The sequence below is a fragment of the Lethenteron reissneri genome, chromosome 11 (genome assembly GCF_015708825.2).
Source record: "Lethenteron reissneri isolate LAM-NWPU_2019-01 chromosome 11, ASM1570882v1, whole genome shotgun sequence".
NCBI lineage: Eukaryota > Metazoa > Chordata > Hyperoartia > Petromyzontiformes > Petromyzontidae > Lethenteron > Lethenteron reissneri.
In genome coordinates this window covers 9,171,178-9,194,359 of record NC_083789.1, presented here as the reverse complement: position 1 = coordinate 9,194,359, position 23,182 = coordinate 9,171,178, and the positions used below count along the sequence as shown (strand labels likewise).

General features: G+C 49.8%; 2 protein-coding genes across 7 annotated transcripts in view; both read left to right on the top strand.

The window, feature by feature from the left end:
- Window positions 1–23,182, top strand: part of LOC133341421 (coiled-coil domain-containing protein 170-like) — an 85,639-nt gene that overhangs the window by 37,529 nt on the left and 24,928 nt on the right. The gene's annotated exons all lie outside the window — the stretch shown is intronic.
- LOC133341423 (uncharacterized) lies at window positions 16,514–22,980 on the top strand. Its single transcript, XM_061550041.1, has 2 exons — window positions 16,514–18,386; window positions 22,192–22,980. The coding sequence occupies exons 1-2, from the start codon at window positions 17,067–17,069 to the stop codon at window positions 22,204–22,206; spliced, it is 1,335 nt and encodes a 444-aa protein (XP_061406025.1). The 5' UTR covers window positions 16,514–17,066; the 3' UTR covers window positions 22,207–22,980.

Here is a 23,182-nt window from a genome sequence, read left to right as displayed (position 1 = left end):
TCGAGGTATCGCCCCACGGATAGACATGAGGTAACCACTGCTCTACGGGATTCATATCGATGATAAGTTCACCTGGTGCGTGTCGGTTATGTTATTTCATAGACCTTGTTTTTGTAAACTTACCCCCCTTGCCCCCCTGTGGCCGGCATGGTCAGTAGGTGGCGAGGGAGCGCGTGAAACTGTGTCTGGATACCATTATAGCAATATAATGTTCAATTTGTTTCCAGTATTGTATTTTTTCCATGGAACAGGGCCCCATAGTTTAGATGGAGTTCTCTTGCCAATAACATCTTGTAACCCAGAAGCGGTTGCTTAACAACAGTTGAAACTGGTCCAGACTTTGCTTGCTCGAGCAAATGCTGCTGGATAATATTTATTTGGAAAGCAAATCGGTCGACGGTATACTTGCTGTGAACAGATATCAACATGCCATTTTGTGCGGGATTTGTAGAGGCCTCACAGAGACTGCCTGGTGCATTCAACAAAACAAAAAAACCCATGCACACACACTTTTCTACCCTGCAAAATCAACAAGAATTGAAAACGTTGCTGCTTGTAGTTACACAGTCTTTGGGGTCCCCATTCAGCTCGATTTATCAACACGCAAAGGCAGGGTGTGCGACCTTTTTCCATGAACCAAACCCGGACGTATTTCTCAGTCAGACTGGGTTCATCGATATTCTCCGGAATGTTCCTTGGCCTGGCCTGGAGGAATGATTGTCGGCGTAAGGTACTACCACTAGAGTACAAGGCACGCCAATCCATAAAAATCCTGTATTTCGTGTAGCCTATGTGCCTACACACCGCTGCAAAAATAAGACGAGATGGAAGTGGCGTCCCAAACTAGTTCCTGCACCATTCCGGCTGAAACCCCAAAGTTGTTCTCACCCAAGTCACGCACACTGCACGTGAGTTGCTAATAATCGGCGCCGTGCTGTCTGCTCCCCTATCCAATGCAAGCACAACCTTTACGCCAACTTTTTCTACTTCTCAGTAAGCAGCTCGAGACAACCCCTGCTCTGTCAAGTACTCCTCCCCGTTCGGCTTGTGGCATCACGGCCCCTTCCTTGAGCCACTGTTCATGATGACAGCACCGTGTTGAGGAGCTAAATGCCAATATTGACATCTGATGGCCACCACGGGCTTCAGGAGAGAGTTTGTGGAGTTTTGCTATTCCTCCTCCGTTGCAGCAGTGCAGACTACAGTGATTCATCTTCTTGGTTCTTTCGGTAAAGTCACGTAGAATAAAATAATAAAAATAAAACATTAAATAATTCTCACGACGTTTCGGCCACAACGCAAGCATCGAAAATCAGACTACAGTGGTTTACTACATGGCCCAGTAGCTTGGGTTTCATGGCCACATTCTAGATTTGAAGTTTTCGTGACTGCAAGGATTCATACTCTTTGGTTTTTTCGGTAAAGTCACGTAGGTAAAAAATAAACAAATAAATGAAAAACAACTAAATTAAATCACGACGTTTCGGAGGCAACACAAGCTTCCGTCTTCAGGTGGAACCGTTACAGTCAAATTCACTGTAATAAGTGAAGAGAGCTAATATAGAAACGCGACTATATAGGGTAAGAAGGGGGGGGGGGGGGGCGTACTACTCTGGCTTGTGTCGCCAATTTTCCATTTACTTTTGCCGCTCTGGGTACATTGCCACAAGTCTAGGAACCGTCACACCGGCCCACGCCAGAGCACAACTGGCACGCGTCAATGTGCGTCAGCACGCAGAGTTCGTCTCTCCGTGCTTGTCGTGTCTCTGGGCGAATGCATTTAAATGCTAGGGAATGGTGTCGCTTTCACTGTTCTTGCGTCGCACGACGCTGCCAAATCTTCCCGTGTACAGCTGCGTGCAATTTTGCGTGTGTTTGTGTGCATTTCTTTTGTTTTAATTCGCTCCTGTCTGAGCGGTCGCGAATCGGACCTTGTCGCGTCACATATCACCTCCGCGTCGCGGCGCTGTGCCGTAGGGAAAGATGCGATCCGTTTTTTTTTGCTCGGAAACCTAACCCAGCCGGATTCAAATGTCTTGCCAGGGCTAGGAATAGGAACAGCGGCGCTTGATGCCGTCGCCGTGGCTCGTATAACGGCATCGTAATCGGGGTACGACGGGTCACGCACGAACTTGTGCTTCATTAAATCTTGACTTAAAGCTTGTCGTGACCGCAGGAATTCATATTATTTGGGTCTTTCGGTAAAGTCACGTAGATAGGTTCAAAGAAAATAACAAAAAAAGAACAAAAAACTACGACGTTTCGATCACAACACAAGCCATCGAAACGTCGTAGTTTTTTTGTTCTTTTTTGTTATTTTCTTTGAACCTATCTACGTGACTTTACCGAAAGCCCCAAAGAATATGTGTGTGCTTCATTGCCGCGCGTTGCAACTGCTCGGAGCACCCAGCAGGTGGGCACGTCGTCCCCTTTTATTGGCGCCGTGTGTTTTTTTTTAGCTCTCCCTCGCCCTCGATTAATTTTTGTTTGTACGGCTCCTTCCACTGGCAGAGCCCTGCAAAGCCTTCCAGCTGTTTTTATATTTCTAAGAAAAGTAATATAGCATATGCGGCATTGCGAGCACTCAATGTTACGAAGCCTGTCAAATCGCCCGGAATAAATGTTGCGAGGAGCGTTGGCGGGAGGCGAGCGGCTCTGTTCGTTGTCTGTCTCTGTCGCTGTGTGAAGATGTCCCCCCCCCCGCCAAGGTACGTCGATCATCAAGGAAACATTGTACACTCGGAGAACACACACACCACACACACAGCGGGGTCACAGTCTTCTCAGCGCGCTTATCTAATCTCAGACTCCACCGTGAAGTCGCTATCGGGAGTTGCCTCCTTGGTGCGCCCAGTCTCATGGTCAACTTTGCCAAGGAAATTGGAACTTTTGGCAGAAATGTCCAAATTTCACGTTGGCGGGTTGGTTGATTTGTTAGTGTGTGGTGGATCAGTTTGGAGGAATATTGTAAACGGATAAGCATACGATTGTATATAGAACACTGCTCGTGTGTGAAGACACCAGATAAATCATCATCGTAGTTACCATCAGCGGCCATGGCCAATCCACTGCTGGGTGAAGGCCTCCTCCAAGCTGCTGCCACCTCTCGCGATTTAGTAATCCTCCTGGCACGTGCCAGCCGAGGCGCCGATTCAATCGCTCCATCTCTTCGGTTCTGTATGTCCTCTCAGACGTGTCCTATTCCGTTGGCTGTAACTCCGTCATTCGTCTTGATCATCCTGTAAAATATGCACGTATGCGTCGGGTTTCCCCCCCCCCCCCTAGAACTTATATAACCATCAGGGGTCATCTGGTTTGTGAGTTTCCAGAGCACACTTGGTTTTAATTATGTTTGTTTTATTGCGTGCAAATGCTTTATATATATAATACACGTACACACATAGGAACTCACAGATTATTGGGCCCCTTATATCAAGCGGACGCTGCCATAGGTGAGAGTCGATCTCCCAGCGTGGCAGTTTAAACAACGGTGCGAGTTTCTTAAATGCCTCTGTGCCTCTCTCTCTCCACTCCACCCAGCAGCATAAACGGCTGCACCGTAGTTCAGTTGATCTGTAAGCAGGTCGCGTATGGTGGCCTAAAGCGCGGATATCCCCACGTCCGTCGAAGGGTAGGCCAAGTCGGCCTTTTCTTTAGAACTGCTTTTCGTGTTTAGTTTGTTGTCTTTCCCCAGCACCTCCGATTTAGCACGGTTGGCTACGTACGTTGCGAAAGGAGTTCTACATGCCTAGTTCACAAAATAAAACTCAACAAATTCGTCAATAGCGCTGCCCTGAAATGAGAAAAAAATATATATAATAGGTGACGTTTCGGGCAATAACCCTTCTTCACAGCACTTAAATCAAGGGAGCTATTTTGAGCTGGATGTCCTTCTGCCAGCAGCAGTGGCACGAGCAAAGCAATTGCAGGGGCTGCCCCTTTTTATATCATCAACGAGGGAGGAATGTGAATTCCATTTGCGCAGAATGCTGCTGCGAGCAGCTGCAGAACTTGAAGTACAGCCCACTGAGGAATGAAGTCTGCAAGCACACGAGAGAACCTCTGCTGCATCGGGGGGGGGGGGGGGGGCAGAGCACGACTAAAGGAGGAAGGAGGAGAGCTGCGAGCGACGTGGTACTGAGATCCCCTTCTATTTGGCACACAACCTGCAGGCGTAGTGCTGCTCGAGAAAATTTTTGGAAATCCTGAATCCGGAAAAAAAGGGGCCACTCTCCTCCTTTCCATCATCACGGGGATTCCATGCAGGTGCACCATCAGACAATTGCAGCTAATTACCGACGGTTGCCCTATTTTTATTTTCTCCCCCAGCCCCCACCCCCAGCCCCCCAGCCCCCCTCTGTTGAAGAACGGAGATCTCGAATCGCGCATTCTGCCGTGATGCCGGTGGCGGCCACAGACGCGGTGATTACGGAGAAAATTGAGCCACTTCCCCTTGTGTTGTGGTTATTTCGTGGCCTCATTCTCTGAAAGCCGCACGCCGTCTCGCAACGGCAGTGGACGTTGAGGGGGTGGGGGGTGGGTGAGCTGGGGGGGGGGGTGAGCTGGGGGGGGGTGAGCTGGGGGGGGGGGGTGGGTGAGCTGGGGGGGGGGGTGAGCTGGGGGGGGGGGTGAGCTGGGGGGGGGGGTGAGCTGGGGGGTGGGGGTGTGAGCTGGGGGGTGGGGGTGTGAGCTGGGGGGTGGGGGGGTGGTGTGAGTTGGGGGGGTGAGCTGAGAAGGTGGAGGGGTCGTTGCTAGTAGTGAGGAGGGAGTCATCAGGAGGGGGTAACGGAGAGTGAGGAAAGAGTAGCTGAGGATGGAGGTAGGGGAGAGTGAGGAGGGTTAGCTGGGAGGGAGGAGGAGGCAGCTGAGAGTGAGGAATGGGTAGCTGAGAAGGAGAGAGCTGGGAGTGAGGAGGGGGCAGCTGGGAGGGAGGAGGAGGCAGCTGAGAGTGAGGAATGGATAGCTGAGAAGGAGAGAGCTGGGAGTGAGGAGGGGGCAGCTGGGAGGGAGGAGGAGGCAGCTGAGAGTGAGGAATGGATAGCTGAGAAGGAGAGAGCTGGGAGTGAGGAGGGGGCAGCTGGGAGTGAGGAATGGGTAGCTGGGAGTGAGGAATGGATAGCTGAGAAGGAGAGAGCTGGGAGTGAGGAGGGGGCAGCTGGGAGTGAGGAGGGGGCAGCTGAGAGTGAGGAATGGGGTATTCGAGACGGAGGATGGGCTCGCTGGGCTGGGATAGAGAGTGAGAGAGCGCAAGTGTGAGAACAGGGCTGAGACCGTTCCCCTTTGCCAGGGCTGGGAGGTGCCCTTTAATCTGTGAGGAATTACCAACGCGTGATGCCTGACGCCCCCCCCCCCCCCTTCCTTATCTGTCAGGGACCAAACCCACAGGGAATCCTCTTGATCCCCCGTGTGATCTCCTAAGCTGGAGCAGGCTCGAGCAAGTCCCGTTGCTCGGACGGGGCGAGCAGCAGTAACATTCACAAATCTTGGTGGCGGAGGCTGCTCGCGAAGCTCCTACGTTGGTCAGTAGAGGGCAGTGCAGCTCATTCCATGTGCAAGTCGTAGGGCGACACGGCACGGTGCTCCTGTGCTAGGGGAGAAGCACTATCCACGCCAGCCGCGCCGGCACGGTGGAGGCCGTCATCCAGCGGTGGATTTGCGAGGGGTCATCCTAGGTGTGCTGTGGGAGAAAGGTCAGGCCATTAACGTGTTGGTGAGTGCATTCTAAAGTTAAAAAAATTAACCCGTAAAAACAAAGTTTTTCACTATAAATCCTTTATATGCGTGGCACCGGGCGGCTAGAGTCCTCTCGTCCTCTGGCTTGAGATGGCTGCCACCTATGGGTCAGATGATTGTCTGGCAGCATTAAACAATTGGTAATTAAATATTTTTAAAAAATTCCCTAAACAGTGTAAAATTTTGGGAAAAAAATTTCACGAAATAAATTGTCACGCACAACAAGTCTGTGTGCAAAATGTCAGCTCGATTGGATCACGGGAAGTGGGTTAAAAAACGACCGAAAGATTTGCACGGTCCTAAGCAAGCAAGCGAACTTAATATAAAGGATTTAAAAAATGCTCTCAATAATACTGCTGGTGGAAGAAAGAACGCATCTTTGAAGCAGGGTTAAAGTGATAATGATTCTCGAATTTATGTCATCTCACCTGGCAACGTACGTGATATTGACCGAAGCGGAAGCCCTTTAGGCCACGTGGGAACCACGTGGGAAATCGATCGCCTCGCTTTAATGTGGACGGCAAAAGGTGTAGAGACGTCGCCAGCGGCAGACGAGGAAGACGGGGGGGGCTTTTTTTCGTGTAGATCGTGTGCGGTGTGGGGGCTCCATCGCGAACGAGGAAGGGCGTCGTTAAAATGCCAACAGCGAATGTAAACGCACCAATAGGGGCTGGCACGAGCACAGCTGTAACCCCACACGGTTTACCCCGTATTCTTGTACGGGCAAATTGAGTTATTCAGGTCCAAACGGCGTACAGCAGTTTCAATACGGGCAAAGCAATGTTTTGTCTATTTGTTTGTGTTTCTCTCCATTGTGATGGGACTTTTTAGGATGAACTTTGAGATGTATAAGGTCACGGGGTGACCATGTCTGAATTGGTCTGTAATAAGGTGGGCACTGTTTTTAACTACGTGACTTTACCGATAAAACCTAAGGATATGAATCATTGCAGTCACAAAAGCTTCAAATCTAGAAAACACTGATAAGGGGTTGACAGGTTTGTGACAAACTGTATGAATGTTTAAACTTCTTTCGCGCCGTACGTAATCCTAACCGTTGATAGCCATAACAAACGTGTATGACATAGTGTAGTAGTTTAAGAAAGCCTTACTGGAAGTGGCTGGATGTCTCAGGCCTCAGGGGTAGGGTTCCCACTTCTGAGGTTTCAAATATACTGGGACGTATCGTCGTACAATAGCCGAAGCGGGGAGAACTGCATGTAGATGCATGGCTTTGAGTACAGTTGTTGATTTTTTTTTTTGCATTATTATGATGCAGCCGACGAAAAAAACCGTGGAAAAAGTTACATCCATAATCCAGGTTTTTTTTTGGGGGGGGGGGTAAGATCGCGTAAATATATAAATTAAGCCCGCCACCACCCGACACAGCCAATTAGTAAGGTTTGTCACGTAAACAGAACATGCCAATTCGTTACTAGTACAGCACGCCGGTTGTGTGTTAGAGAGCAAATCCACAACATTTAGAAATCTGGCTGTCGCCTGATCATTCTAGTTGTAATTATTGGCGAAACGTTGTACTCAGATTGCAAGCGTTGTGGATTTTCTCTCCACGTTCTGTTTACATGACAACCCTTACTAGTTGGCTGTGTCGGGTGGTAGCGCGTTTAACGACAACATTTATATATTTACGCGATCTAACCCCCCAAAAAAACCTCTCATGGGTGACATTGCTCGCGAAAGTCTACGTGTTAAACGGAAAAGTTACATATTTTATAGGATAGGCTACCTAACAAAAAGGCACGTGGATCCCGTGGAAACCAGGACAGGAGACAACACCAGTCTGAGAACCTGGGGATTGAATTCTGACAGCCACCCCATCCATTGGGGTTTCAAGTGCAGCCAGTTGATAGCCAGGTTGAATGACTACACACACACACAACCCCCACCCCCATCACATTCAATTTGGTTTTGCACTTAACTTAGCCTAAATTCCCAAGATGAGAATTTAGAATATCGGTTCTACTTATCAAGGGTGAAAAAGACAGCTTGAAAAGACGTGTTTTTTTTTTCAGACCAGTGGTGAATCTGTTCTGATAGGCATTCTCTAATTTGTGTGCAACATTTCCAAATGGATTTTTTTGTAGAGTGATGAGATGCCAGTAACACAATTTAAATAAATTGTTTGTGTTTGGGGTAGGGGGGGTGGACACACACAAACACACCAAAAACATTAAAAAGAAATTAACCCGTAAAAACAAAGTTTTTCACTATAAATCCTTTATATGCGTGGCGGCTAGAGTCCTCTCGTCCTCTGGCTTGAGATGGTTGCCACCTATGGGTCAGATGATTGTCTGCCAGCATTAAGCAATTGGTAATGAAATATTTTTAAAAAATTCCCTAAACAGTGTAACATTTTGGAAAAAAATTTTCACGAAAATTAATTGTCCCGCACAACGAGTCTGTGTGGAAAATGTCAGCTCGATTGGATCACGGGAAGTGGGTTAAAAAACGACCGAAAGATTTGCACGGTCGTAAGCAAGCAAGCACGCAAGCACGCAAGCAAGCAAGCGAACTTAATATAGATTTAATAAGTGATCGGACAGTTTACTAATAAATCATCAACAAATGGAGCATTGCTTAATATTTTACAGTGGAGGATTCCAAATAGACAGCGTTCCCAGCGCATCTGTAGGGAAAAGTTCATCATCCCGGCTGGCTCAGCACAGGGTTTTTTTACACGAAATGTTCATGAACCATGAGGATAGGAATAAAGTGCAAACAGCCCTCATTTAGTTCGGTGAAAACAATGAACAACCAGAAACAGCACTTGTGTAAGATGTTCTTCCAACAAATAGAGACCTTTTAAATATTTATCTCAGCGCGCATAAAAATTGACCAACTATCCAAACCTTTCACGGTGGTTAAATCGAAACAACTCAGCGCATTATGAATATCATCGGCAGTAGTCTCGGGGCGCTTAAAAATGATTGGGGAAAAAATGTTATTTTTCCGTGTAAAAAAAAAGTTAGTACAACCAAGAGTCCTGCAAGGCGGCAAAGAGGCAGGGTGTCTCAGAGGTCACAGTGCTGAATTGGCACCAGCTGAGATCCGGGGTTCAATAGCAGGCAGCCAGCACCAGTGATGAAACTGGGTTCTCAAGTGCAGTGAGTTGATGATGGCCATGACCACATCACCCATCACTGCACAAAATACCCATCACCACGTCTACAACAAGTTGGTTCTACACTTTATCTGATTGTTTTGCGGCGAACACGACTCTCCCGTGCAGGGTGGTGGGAAAGTGTTGCCCTCTACCACGTAGACCAGATGTCACTTAAAGGATTCTCACTGGTAGCTCTGTAACGTCCACTTCTGTGGGCTGTTTACCCAACACGAAGGGGGTTACGCTGCTCATGCGAGCAATCCGAATGAATGCATCGTCTCATGACATGATGACACCGGCTCGGGATTAAATTGGCAGACGTTTACAACACAAATATTTTAATTAAATAAACAGGGTGGCTGTGAGCCATCTTGCGCGAGTTCGGCGGTTGACGGGTGCCTGGCCGGCCGGCCGTGGAATATTCGGGAATGAAGAAAGGCGCTTCCTGATCCACGCGCACAGTATTGTAAGTGGCGGGGGGGGGGGGGCCTACTCAAGGTTTTATTTTTGAAGAGCGAGGCTGCTAGACTGCTGTAAAAAAAAAATGCGTTACATAAGCCGCCCTTATATAAGGCTGCGCGATTGCCAGAGACCCACATTTAACTGGAAGTGGACTTGCGGCTATCTAGAATGGCAGACGTGTACTGTATTGGCGGTGGGTGGTGTAGAAGTGGCGGTGTAGTGGTTGGCGACCTGAGTTTGATTCCCAGCCATGGCTAACATCAGTGGCGAGTGGTATCTAAATTGATTGTGGGTCCTCACAATCTCCACCATGTCCAGCATGGTGAAGTATAGTCAAACACCCTCCATGGCCGACATGGCATTGACGAGACCCTCATCCGGCAGCGGATTGACAAGCGGCTGTCAATAATTTGTTCTAATTATTATCAGATGTTAATTGATAGTCAAATACAGAATGCCACGTGTCACCTTTGAGCATTGCTTTGTTGTCTTAATGACGTACAAAGGTTATATTTGTGGATAACGATTGTGTGTGTGTGTTTACCACGAAGGGTGGTAATAAATGTGGTCTCCCAATTATGAAGGACAGCTTTGGGACATTACGCCTGGCTGCCAATGCAAATAATACAGAGAAACACAGCTCTCTTGAGACAAACACAAAATATACTCGGCACATTTGTAAAAACACTGGCCATAAAAAAAGTAAATTATATAATAGGTGACATTTTGTGGAATGGCCCTTCTTCCCAGCACATCGAGAGAACAGAGAAGTAGGGGTGGAATTGCTTTCTTGGAATTGTATAACTGTGATGCTTTCAGTTTTGCAGCATTGTGCCAATCCACTGCTGGATGCGGGCCTGCTTATGCTTTACAAGGCCACGGCCGTTATTTGATCATCCTTCACTGCGCTGGTCAGTGTGGGTGCAAGCGGCGAGCGTAGACACGTGGCAGCATATAAGTACATTACAACAACTATGCATTTTGCTGCACCGCCCTCTGCTGCCCGCCACAAAGCCCCGAAAGCAGCCGATAGTTTCCCTGTTATGCATAACGGTCACCCGTCCAAGCACTTTGCAGGCTCAAACCTGCTTATCTTCCGAGATCCGATGAGATCGGGCTCATTCTGGGTTATTTGTCCATGCCATACTCAAAGTACAAGGCTCTTCGCGGAACAAAGGCTTCGCAAGCACTTAAAAAAGAAATAACCATCATCTTGGCCATTAACACTTATAATAAAGAAACACAGAAAATGTATAATATATTATTATTATTATCTTATAACGTACGGTGCAGTTAGTGGGCAACATGGTGAGTTTGTATTGAATAGTACAGTCCTAGCTGCGAGCACAACAACCCCTTTCTTTGTTACTTCACATCCACTCGAAACTTTCACCACATGCAGATTTTATAACTGGGCCATGAATTTGTCAGCTGGGGTATGTGATGTGAGGGGTGGGGGGTGTTGGCTGGACTAGACACCAACCCAACATGTTAACATTTGGTTTAGAGACAGCCGCAACATTTTGGTAAAAAAATCTTGGTACTTTTTTTTTTATAAATGTCGATTGTGCTGATGACGGAAACTTTGAAAAGCACAGCAGCAGACAAGCAAGTATGCTCAGCACCGAGCCAGTACCCAGTACAATCGTACGAATATTTAGAACTCGCCGTTTGCCCATCCAAGGACGGGTGTATTGCAGGAAATCTGAAACTTGCAAGCGAAAAGCAGACCACTATGGGGACCTCATTTGCCAGTAAAAATATGATAATTGGTTCTTTACCCTTCTATCTGGCAACAAAACTGACACCTTTTTGCAAGGAGTCATGTAATGTGCACATTATCAGAGTTATGTCTTTTGTTTGTATTTATGACTGCAGGTATTGCGGTCTATGCAAACATGACTCCTTGCAAAAAGGTGTCAGTTTTGTTGCCAGATAGAAGGGTAATGAAAAGCAGACCGCGACGTAATATTCATTGCATTAATGCGTGTGTGCAATTTGCAAGGGCGCGGTGACACAGACCTATTTAATTTAAAGGTTATAATCCCTTGTTCATCATGACGTCCCTTTTACATTGATGTCTCAACAGCGCTACGGAGATGGCGTGACGTGAGGGTTCTGCCTTTGCAGTGAGGGTTGTAAGTTGACGCCGAGGAGGGGGGAAGAGGCGCCTCGGCCCCCCATGTGGAGTGACGTCAGCCGCTAATTATTATGAATGGGGGGTCCATTTGGAGGACGTCACCTGCTCATGATTATTAATGAGGGGGGCTGTTCGATGTAGAGTGACATCGAGCATTAAGGACACTATAGTAGTTATAATGGCGGTGTCGATGGAATTCTTATCATTGACTAAGTGTGGGGTGGGCCAAATACTGCACATTTTACGCTTCAAGGAAGTTGTTGATGATCGGATATCAAAAGTGCGCGTAGACTCGCACTTTACACTTCACGTTGAACAATAAACCGTACATGTTACGCAATGACTACATAACGAGGGAGCTTCTTCGGTAAGTCTGACATTTCTTTCCGGGGACACTGTGTTCCGAACAACTACATCATTTGCCTTCATGTAAATAGCTCCCTCTGCGGTCATGAAATAGTTCTGATCAGCGTTGTGACGCAGCGGTAGTTGCCATGGGCCCCCGGTGCGAGGAAATGAACAACAAGAGGAGGGCCCTCCTCTTGTAGTCCTTGGGCCAGACCACATATCGGTACCGCCCAAGGTGGCAACACTTCAATGGTGCCATTTTATTTGTGACACCAACACAAGTAAAATAATCCATGATAACCTTTCCAAATGAGCAGCTGTTACATTTTTCTCGCAGGAAATCTGTTTTTGCACCTATCGCAATCACGCCTATTTGCCCGATGTCACAAAACATTCCAACACCTCTGCTGTTAATTAAGACAATCAATAATTTACTAAATGGATGTTTGTCCCCAAGGAATGTATTTCATACACATTCTTGCATTTAGTCACGCTTGTTCTTCAATTTCAGTGACTTAGTTAAGTCTGGAATAGATTGGTGCTATCTGTTTTCTTTCTGTTTCTAGCAGCTTGTTTGCTCATGATCATTTACTGGCGGGTGAGGCAAGTACTGGTGGTTCTGTATTATTTCTGTTCAGTAAAGATATCTAAAGTGCTAACTTTACCCCCAATGTATTGTTAATGTACCTGTTAAGATTATTAGTTAAGTCCATGTACTACAAGCAAAAATAATTATTTTTGTTCAGTTTGTCAATTTTGATATTTTTTTGATATTTTGCTTCTAAAAATTGTAAACTTTCATAACATGCACACAATTATTACCAATAACTTTGTTATTGGTAATAATTATCTGCATTGAGTCTGGCATGATCGCAGAAGGCTCCATTGCTGGTGTTATGGATGGCCGCAAGTACAGCAGGGCAGTGCGACTACACAAACTTCTGTATGAGGCTCTCGTGCGACTGACGTGGAATGGTTTCCTGTCCTGGTTGGAAGCAACTCAATTGAACGGCATGGTTCACCTGGATGAGACACTGAGGACCATTGACAACCTTGGGAAAGAAGTCTCACAAGCCGCTTTGAAGGAGGTCCTCGAGAACAGCTCATGTACACGCATCATGGAACTGTTTGAAGTCTACCGCGAGTTCCTCAGAGGTGAAACGGCAGCCTCTCGACCTACTGGGTGTCCTATTTGGACATGGTTCAAATCTTGTTGGGGCTCATCCGAGCTTCCAGAGAGGGAGACTGGATGCTACACTTGACAAGCATTCGAGCAATGATCCCATGGTGCTTCGCTTATGATATGATTAATTATGCACGCTACCTCCCCTACTGCTACTACGCCCAGATGTCTCAGCTGCCCATCACACACCCAGATGTCTACACGGAATTCATGGAAGGAGGCTTCTCAGTTCAACTGGACTCCACCAATCCCTTTGGCCGAATCCCTGTTGACCAAGCTATAGAAGAAACGGTGAACAAAGACACCCAGACAGCTGGAGGGACAAAGGGATTCAGCTTGAAGCCAGGAGCGTTGACCAAATATTACCTAACAGCTGAGTACAGAAGCATGTACCTCAGACAGCTGAGAGGCCTGATAGGTCAATGCAGATAAAAACTGTCCCATTCAGATCTACAGGGTCCAAGGATCAAGAGAGATGAAGCAGATGTCCAGTCTCTCATTGACCTTATGGAGAATAACTGGATCAGTCATATGTCCCCTAATGAGACATATCTGGTTAGCCTCTCCACTGGCACCATGGCTCCACCTGATATGAACAGGGATCTCTTGAGAGCTCTTGAGATAGGAGAAGAGGCCTACCAGGTATTCAAGCAAACAAGGTTAGCTGAGGACCCACCATCTGTGCAATTCCACGACAAGATTACCAAGCAAAGTCTGAAGACATTCTCCAATATCAGCACAAAAACAGCACATGGAAAGAAAGCACAGGATGTGGTTCTGAAGGCAGATAGAAACCTGTTCAGCCACATGACCCTGGAGGCTGAAATCAGGAAGGTGAATACGAAGGATGGCCTTGCCCTCCCACTGGGCCCACTGCCATGGGCACTGGCAAATGCTGATGGGTCTCTACGAAAAACAAACAAGGCTGCACTAACCAGAGAGCTGGAAAAGAATGGGTCTCCTGCAGAAGACATCCCAACCCCATCAACTTCCATCATTGATGGGATGAGCCCGGTCCCACAAATGAATGGCAAAACAAAACCTTTGCACAAGTGGCAGAGTCAGCCTTGACCCAGGTCCTCCATGAGGGGGCACAGAGTGAGAGGATTGATGTGTTTTTGATGTCTACCGACAGACTTCGATCAAAAATGCTTAACGACTGAACCGGGGTGCAGACACCACTCTCCAGTATAAGAACCTTGCAGGGGGACACCACGTCCAGCAGTGGAGAAAATTTTGTTGCAGTCCCTCCAACAAGATCAGTCTCATCAAGTTTCTGGTAGAGGAGTGGAAACTCCCACGACACAGAGAGATGCTGCATGGCAAGGTGTTGTACATGACCTGTGAGGAAACCTGCTACAAGTTGACAGAAGATGAGTGTGAGGAAGTAGCAGAGCTGCACTCCACGCATGGAGAAGCTGAGACCAGTCTGCTCCTGCATGCGTTGCATGCAGCAAATGTGGGCTCAAAGGCAGTTATCATCACACCTGAGGACACTGATGTAATGGTGCTTTGTCTTGGCTTCCAGAAGGACATCACCTGTCCCATCTACCAGAAGTGTGGGACACAGAACCGCACACGGTTTGTCGATTTCAGCAAACTGGCAAGGTCACTTGGAGACAGCATCTGTGACAGCCTAATTGGCTTACACGCCTTCACAGGCTGCGACACTGTCAGTCCATTCACCGGTCGAGGAAAGCTGAATGCCCTGAAGATGGTGAGAAAGGACACTTACTGCCAAGAGACGTTCAGTCGACTGGGGCAGTCATGGAATGTGAGTGATGAGCTGTTCCAGAAAATTGAGCAGTTCACCTGTCGCTTTTATGTTGCTAATAGCAGCACTGGTGAGGTGAACGAACTGCACTACCAGCTCTTCTGCACCAAAAGGGGAGAAGTCGAGTCCAGCCAGCTGCCACCATGTAGAGACTGCCTCTTCATGCACGTTCAACGAGCCAACTATCAGACAGCAATCTGGAAGTGCTGTCTGCAGGCTAACCCTGTGGTGCCAAGCCCTACTGAGTATGGATGGACAGACGATGATGGCAAGCTGGCAAATTTACTGGATGCCCTCCCCACCCGCACCAGATGTGGTCTTGGAACTGCTAGCATGCAAGTGTGTGCGTTCATGCAAAATGCCAAGCTGCACGTGTCTGGCAAATGGACTGACATGCACAGACATGTGCAGGTTACAGACCTGCAGTAACCAAAACCTGCAGGATGATCCAGAACCTGACTTTGAACTCGGGGAGTCAGATGACGAGATAGACGAGCAGTTTGATGAGAGACACAGGGTAGTGATTCTGATGGTATTACTGTGGTTGTAGTAGTATACACTGATGCACAGTGTTTTGATTCTGGATTTGGTTACCCTTGTTAAAACCAGCTAAGTACACACAGAGCTTGATAACAATAATGTAACCTTCTTCACATATACCCATCACTATCGATATATATGGGATTACAAATATCATTGACTAAGTATATGCGAATGTCAATGTTTATCATATTCAAGTAGTTCCTTACCTCACTATGGTATTCCTTATTATCCTGTGTTTTCATTGTGTATTTAAACCAATAAAGACCAGTTTGTGACCTATCTGCCTTTGGTCTAGGTCAGTGGCGGCTGGTGATATTTATTTTTGGGGGGGCGCATTTTTTTTATTTTATTGAGGGGGGCAAATAAATATAAAGCAGTACCAAAAACCATTTTGACTACTTTAATATAAATTTTGATGATCTTTATTTACATTTCAGACCAAAAGAAGTACCAAAAAGCATGTTTCCTACTTGAACATAAATGTTTCTCTTTTATATACATTTCAGACCAAAGTACCAAAAAGCATGTTTCCTACTTGAACATAAATGTTTCTCTTTTATATACATTTCAGACCAAAGTACCAAAAAGCATGTTTCCTACTTGAACATAAAAACGTTAGTTTCATGCTATTATCAATATGGCTGCGGCTACTTTCATGACGTTTGCATTTGTCAGAGAGATGTTTGAGGTCTCTTACCCCCGTCGTTGTCCACAAAACTTCAGTGCCGACACTTTGAAATAAAAGACAGGGAAAACAAAAAAGAGAATTGCTAACATCACATCCAGCCAGCCACCTCCGTTTCTCATAACAAGCGCGGGTGAAGCTTCGTGTGTAGCTTCGTCCTCTGTCACTGGCCTGCTGCTGGATTGTAAATCGGGTTGGTCCGGTCCGAGATCCTTTATCTTTTTTATTTCTTCCAGCGAAAGCCTTGTGAAAGGGTTTTTTTGTAAATAAATTACAGAATTTGGATGAACTGCTGCCATTGTTTACACAAAAAATTTGATCAGCCTAGCAAGTGTCAAAGTGGTGTCGCCTGCGCACTCGCAGTAGTGGCCCAGAGCGTAAATTTGAATGACAGGTGACGAGAACCAATCAGATTGGATAAAATAACATGTATCCAATTCTGATTGGCCAGGGACGCAACGACTTGCGCCCCGAAGAGAATCTTTAAGAAACCAATTAGAGACCAGCTTCAGGTCACATGTGTAGGGGTTATTACGGGAGAAACGGCGGACAACAAACACAGGGCTGTCGGCACTCACATACACGGGGGGTCACACCGACGTCCGCATCAGTTATTGCCCACGCCCCCAGCCCTCGGAGGCGATCCCTATAAAAGGTGGAACCCAAAGAGCTCGAGGCAGTTGGACACGAAGCTGACCAGTGAAGATCCAAGACTCGGAGATTAGGCCCTGGGACTCCCCGGTCTCGCCGTCCTTATAAGGGCCGAGCCGGGTAAGCCAGTGGCGCGGCCCAAGAGCTTCCAGACCGCTGCCCTTATCAGGGCAAGGCTGGTTAGCTGGTGCCGAGATCTGTGCTTGCCAGGGCCAGATCAGTCAGCCTCCCGTAGCCCAGTAGAGGAGGACTGGGGGACAGGACAGAGGGCTTAGTACTAGGGTGGGTTTCCCATAGTACGGGTGAAGGGGCCGATACCCCTTCAACTATTGTATCTGTCCCGGAGTTAATAAACAGTGTGTCTCAACTTCCTCATCGTCTCCTCATCAACTTACTACATCTGGTGTTGGAAGTGGGCCAAGCATGGATACGAGACGGAAGACTCGTGCCCAAGACCCAGGAGAGGATGACGACGAGGGAGGGGCAGTGCAAGACATCGCCGCCGACGTACCTGCACAACTGCTGCCGGCTCCGACATCGGCGGGGCCGTCGGAGAGGGCCGGGACGTCGACTGACGAGTTGGCGTTGGCTCACTCGCGGCTGGCGGAGCTCTTGTATGCAGCGGCCGCTATGCTGGAACAAATAACTCGCCTGGGGCCGGGAGGAGCGACGCGGCGGGAAGATGGACAACGCCCGCCAGAAACTCCCGCCTTTACAACAGCGGGGCGACTCGAAAATCCCGCCACGAAGACAGTAGGGGCGGAGGGAGGAGTCCCAGCTCGTCACGCGGGAGACGGTGCCCAGCCAGCAGCCGCCACGTCATCGGCGGAGGCGGGTCGCGGTGGCAGCCTATCAGGGGTTGAAACGTCACCACCAGCTGACGCCAGCACCGACCATACAGTACGGGGACGCGCTACGGATGCTGCAAGAGACGCTGCAAGAGGATCGGAGACGGAGCCGACATTCCAGCAACGCCTGCCGGCCCTGCAGGTATTTGTTGCAAGCGACGGCGATTGGGGGGGGTTCCAGCGCCGGTTCTTGGCCCACCAAGAGATGGCAGGCTGGTCGGACAACGAGGCGCTGTGTGCTCTCCCGGCGTTATTGGACGGCGACGCCCTGGGCACCCTCACTGCTGCACCCAAGTCGGCACGCTCCACCATTCAGTCGGCGCTGCAGCTGCTGGCCACCGTTTATGGGCCGTCCTCCGATTGTCGCCAGCTCTTCTATGAACGGCAGAAGGGTGATAAGGAATCGCCACTCGCTTATCGCACGGCCCTGCTGTCATTGGCGAAAGACGCTTTCCCGCGTATGGATGAAGAGGGGATCGATGCGATGGTGGCCGAGAAAATTTTGCTGCTGGCTGACGATCTGGACTTCACCATCTTAGCGCAGGACGATGCGGATATGTCATCACTGCGGGCTGCAAGGCACATTCACGCCAATCTCATCTCCCAGCGGAGGAAGGCGAACAAAGCTGCTGCACGACACACCGTGGCGGCAACCTCTTCTGGAATGGAGGGAGCCTTCGCTGCGGATCGTTCTGCAGGATGGCGATCTGCCGAGCGACCGGCTCGGGACGTTCCAAGCCACCGAGACCAGCCCAAGTCCTCTGGAACGCTCGTCGTCTGCTATAATTGTGGCCTCCGGGGCCACGTGGCGTCCGGATGCCGGGCTCCTCGACAGCGCGGTGCGAGACCTGGAGCTGCGGACGGCCCTCCTCACAAGCCTTCGCAACATCCTCGGGCAAGTCATGGCACCCCACATGTTCGGCCTGCACACACACCCACTTTCCTATCACATGGTCCGATACACAATTCTCGGGGGTTGGGTGCTGGTGCGTCGGGTCGCGGCATGTCGGGGAGGGCGCTCCAACCGGGCCAATGGTCCGAGTTGGCTCACCGAGTTGTGGCTGCATCAGCGGGGTCGTCCGTTGTCGCGGGGCATATTGACGGGGTGGAGGTACGGCTATTGGTCGATACGGGAGCTTCGGCAACTATCATTTCAGATTTGATTTATAATATCCTGCCCGTTCAGAGTCGCCCGTTGCTCCCTGTCGATATACCGTTTTACGCTGCGAATGGGGGCTCGTTGGGTATTATCGGTCAAATTCGAGCGCAAATTTCGATAGGGGACATTAAACTATCTGGCCCGGTGTTCGTCTCCTCCTCGCTGGCTATTCCGTGCCTGTTGGGGACAGACTTTTTGGCCAAATTGCCCATCAAAATTCTGATTGACCAGCAATGCATCGAGCTTCCATCGGGCCGACGTATGACGTTCCTACCTGCCACCCCTGCCGTGCGTGTTGCCTGTGCTACGGTACAGGCGCTTGTTGCTCGGACGGTGCGTGTACCCCCGGGGGCACAGATGTTGGTACCCCTGCGCTTGCGTCGACCGTTCGATAAAGGAGTCTCTGACCGGGGCGTTATTTTGGGACCATCTAGAGCCGGGGTGAGTGGGCCAGATCTGGTGACGGCCCAGACTATTGTTAAAGGGGATGGGGACCCGTTTATCGCGGTCCTCAATGTCGGGACACGGACGGCAGTGGTTTCGCAAGGTACCGTGTTCGCACATGCGGTTCCGGTACCTGCGGAAACGCCGATCATTGGCCAGGTGGCCACCGATTCTCAAACGCGATTAGCCTCAGACGCTGACGAGGTTTGGCTGGATGCGTTGTGTGCTGAGTCACCTGACCTGTCTGACGCACAACGTGCTAGATTACGCGCCTTATTGCGAGAATTTTCCGACGTCTTCAGTAAACACAAATACGATATCGGATGTACCAAATTGCTACGCCACCATATTGACACCGGTGACAACGCTCCTATCCGCCAAAATCCTTTTCGGTTAAGTCCCGCCGAAAAGGATCATGTCAAATCGGCTGTAGATGACATGTTGAAATCGGACATCATTTCTCCCTCGACCAGCCCTTGGGGTGCACCCATAGTGTTGGTCAAAAAGCACGACTGGTCCCTAAGGTTCTGCGTTGATTTCCGGCGATTAAATAAGATCTCGGTGGCCGATGCTTATCCGCTTCCTCGAATGGACGAATCGCTGGATGCCCTCGCGGGATCGCGATTCTTTTCCACTTTGGATTTGCTCTCAGGATTTTGGCAACTTCCCTTGGACGACGAATCCAGGCCCAAAACAGCTTTCCGAACGCCGCACGGCCTCTTCCAATTCAATCGCTTACCCATGGGATTACACTCTGCTCCCGCGACGTTCCAGCGCCTGATGGAATTGGTCCTCGCTGGCTTGCAATGGGAGGTGTGTTTGATTTACCTGGATGACGTTATCGTATTCAGTAAGACGTTCGAGGAACACCTTGATAGGCTTCGGGCCGTCTTTCTCAAAATGCGCGCTGCTAATTTGAAATTCAAGCCACAAAAGTGCCATTTGCTGCGCGAATCTGTTAAATATTTGGGTCACATCGTCGGCCGGTCAGGTATCTCAACCGATCCCGCCAAAACGCGTTGTGTCAGCTCCTGGCCTATTCCCACCTCGGTGGGGGAGGTTAGAAGCTTCATCGGCTTTGCTTCATATTACCGCTGGTTTGTTGCGGACTTTGCTTCCATCGCTAAGCCACTACATGCCTTGACGTCAAAAGGGGTCAAATTTCATTGGGGGCCGGTGGAGAACGCCGCTTTTGTCTCTCTTCGGGATGCCCTGGTGGGGGCCCCGCCGTTAAGCTACCCCGATTTTTCCATGCCGTTCGTGCTCGACACGGACGCAAGCAATACCGGGATTGGAGGCGTGCTGTCACAAATTGTGGGTGGCGTGGAGCGCGTTGTGGCTTATGGTAGTAGAGTACTGTCCCCGGCCGAGCAGCGGTACTGCGTCACCCGCCGCGAACTGTTGGCTATCGTGTTCTTTATCCAACAGTACCGGCCATATCTGTACGGCCGGCATTTCACCGTCCGTACAGATCATGCAGCGTTGCAGTATGCCCTACGAATTAACCAGCCATCGGGGCAGTTGTCCCGATGGCTCGAGATCATGCAGGATTTCGATTTTGAGACAACTTACCGGAAGGGGATTCGCCACACCAACGCCGATGCCCTATCACGCCTGCCGATCGCCCCGGATTGCACTTGTTTCTTGGGTTCGGGCCGTTGCAAATCGGCAAGTGACGGCCGGGATCGGGTTCTTGCGGCCGCAGTTGATACTCCTTCGGACGCTGGTCCTATTTCGGAGGGTGGGAGTGATTCCCTACTTGGCTTGTCAAGTACTGAGTGGGGTCGCCTCCAAATGGAGGATGCGACCCTCCTGGCGCTACGACGTCGCGCGGAAGGATCAGGTCAAGGGAAGTCGGGCGTTGACTCATGGGGGTGGTGCCAGGGCTTACTCATGCATTGGGACGGGACGATCCGCCGTCACAGGCTGGTGGTGCCTTCCACGTTGAGGGGTAGGGCTGTATGGGCTGCTCATGAACGGCTCCTGCACCTGGGTACCCTCAAAACACTTGCCATGCTCCAGCTTAATTACTTTTGGCCGGGCATGGCAAGAGACGTGGACGATCTGCTGCGGTCCTGTACCCAGTGTGCACAACGGAAGCCGCCGGCGAAGGGAGCCAGTCCACCGCTCCAGTCCATTTCGGTCACCCGGGTTAACGAGCTGGTCGCCCTTGATATTTTGGGACCGTTTCCTTCCACGCCGAGGGGTAATAAGTACCTGCTGGTTGGCGTGGAATATTTCACGCGATGGCCTATGGCTTGGCCCCTCGCCAACCAGTCCGCAGCGGCCGTTGCGGAGGCTTTTGTTCAGGGCTACGTCCTCGACAAAGGCGCTCCGGAACGGTTGTTGACCGATCAGGGAAAGAATTTCACTAGTACCCTTTTACACGAGGTATGTGGCCTTCTGGGTACAAAGAAAGTTCGTACCTCGCCTTACCATCCACAAACGGATGGGATGGTGGAACGCTTGCATAGGACTCTTACGTCCATGCTATCCCACCAGGTATCTGAGTCCCAAAACGATTGGGATCTACGGATCGGGGGAGTCCTGGCGGCATACAGGATGGCTCCTCACGCGGCGACCGGGTTCTCGCCATTTTTTTTGATGTATGGTCGCGAGGTTGACCCGCCTGTCGCGACTCAGCTGACGATTGCCGCGCCTCATGCTAAGTCGAAAATCGCCGACCATGTTAAATTTAACATCCTTCGCTTGGCGGAGGCACGGCAGGCGGCCATGCAAAACTCTGACTCTCGCCAGAAACAAAACGAGAGATTGCGGTCGCGCCGGACTCACACGCACGAATGGCACCCGGGCGACCGAGCATGGTTGCACTGCCCTCAGGTGCCATTGGCCACCTCGGCTAAGTTGTTGCGACCATGGAGGGGCCCCGTTGAAATTGTGCAGGTTGTGCGGCCTCAATGTGTGCGCATTAAGTGGGGGAAGCGTCGGTGGTTTGTGCACCCTTCACGGTTAAAGCCATTTTTTGCTCCGCACGCTTCCTCCCACGTAAATGGCCGAACATGTGGGGAGTCCTCTGACTCCGGGGGGGCGGGATCGATGCCAGCCTCTGATCCACTAATGACTGTCCCGTCTTCAGGAGCCCCAGGACTGAAGCCCTCTGGGCTGCCAGCCTCCCCCGTGGGGGGCGGCGCTGGCACGTCCGGGAAACCGGACGACCAGGCACCTGCTGATGCGACACCTGCCACTGACTCTACCAAGCCGGCCCCTTGTGACGGGCCCGCTGCACGGACTCGCGCCAAAACGCGCCGGTTGTTATGATTAGCTTTCCGCGCGTGTTCCGTTGCTGCGGAACCCGCTCATTGTATATATGTTTTTTTAATGGTTGTATGTGTGTGTAATAACGATGACCACGCTATCTGCTTGTTGCTTGCTGTCCATGTAAGTGTGTGCGTGTGTTGGGAATGGACGGAGAGTCTGCTGTGGTTGCTGAGTTTCAAAGGGAGTGTGTGCGCTGCTGCGTGGAGTTGTTATCTTGATGGTAAAGTTAATTATTAACGTGGGAGCGTCGGGTATCCTGTGCTGTACCATCTCGTGGGTCACCGTGCGCGATGGGCTTAATTGAAAAAAAAAATGTTTTTTTTGGGCTGTATTATGCTGCGAGGTGCTGTGTGCGATGCGGTCGTTGCATGAGAGGGAATAACTGTGTTGTGGTTGAAAAGTTACGACGGGATTGATGGTGTGTTGGTCGCCTGCAGATTTGCTTGCTATTGTACTTCAATGTACGCGTGTGATCGCGATATGCTGATTGCATGTGCTGTTATACCGTTCTGTATATGTGTTGCGGTTCCGGGTGGGGGGTTTTTTGTTTTTTTTTAGGGAACCATCGGTTGATGTTACGCTTGTTCTTGTTATTGTTACTGTTACGAGGCACACGTGTATTGACGGTGTTAATCTTTATTCTTGGGGGTTGAGGGATTGTTGCAGCCGGGACGGCTGCGAGCTGTACAGGGGGGGGGTGATGTAGGGGTTATTACGGGAGAAACGGCGGACAACAAACACAGGGCTGTCGGCACTCACATACACGGGGGGTCACACCGACGTCCGCATCAGTTATTGCCCACGCCCCC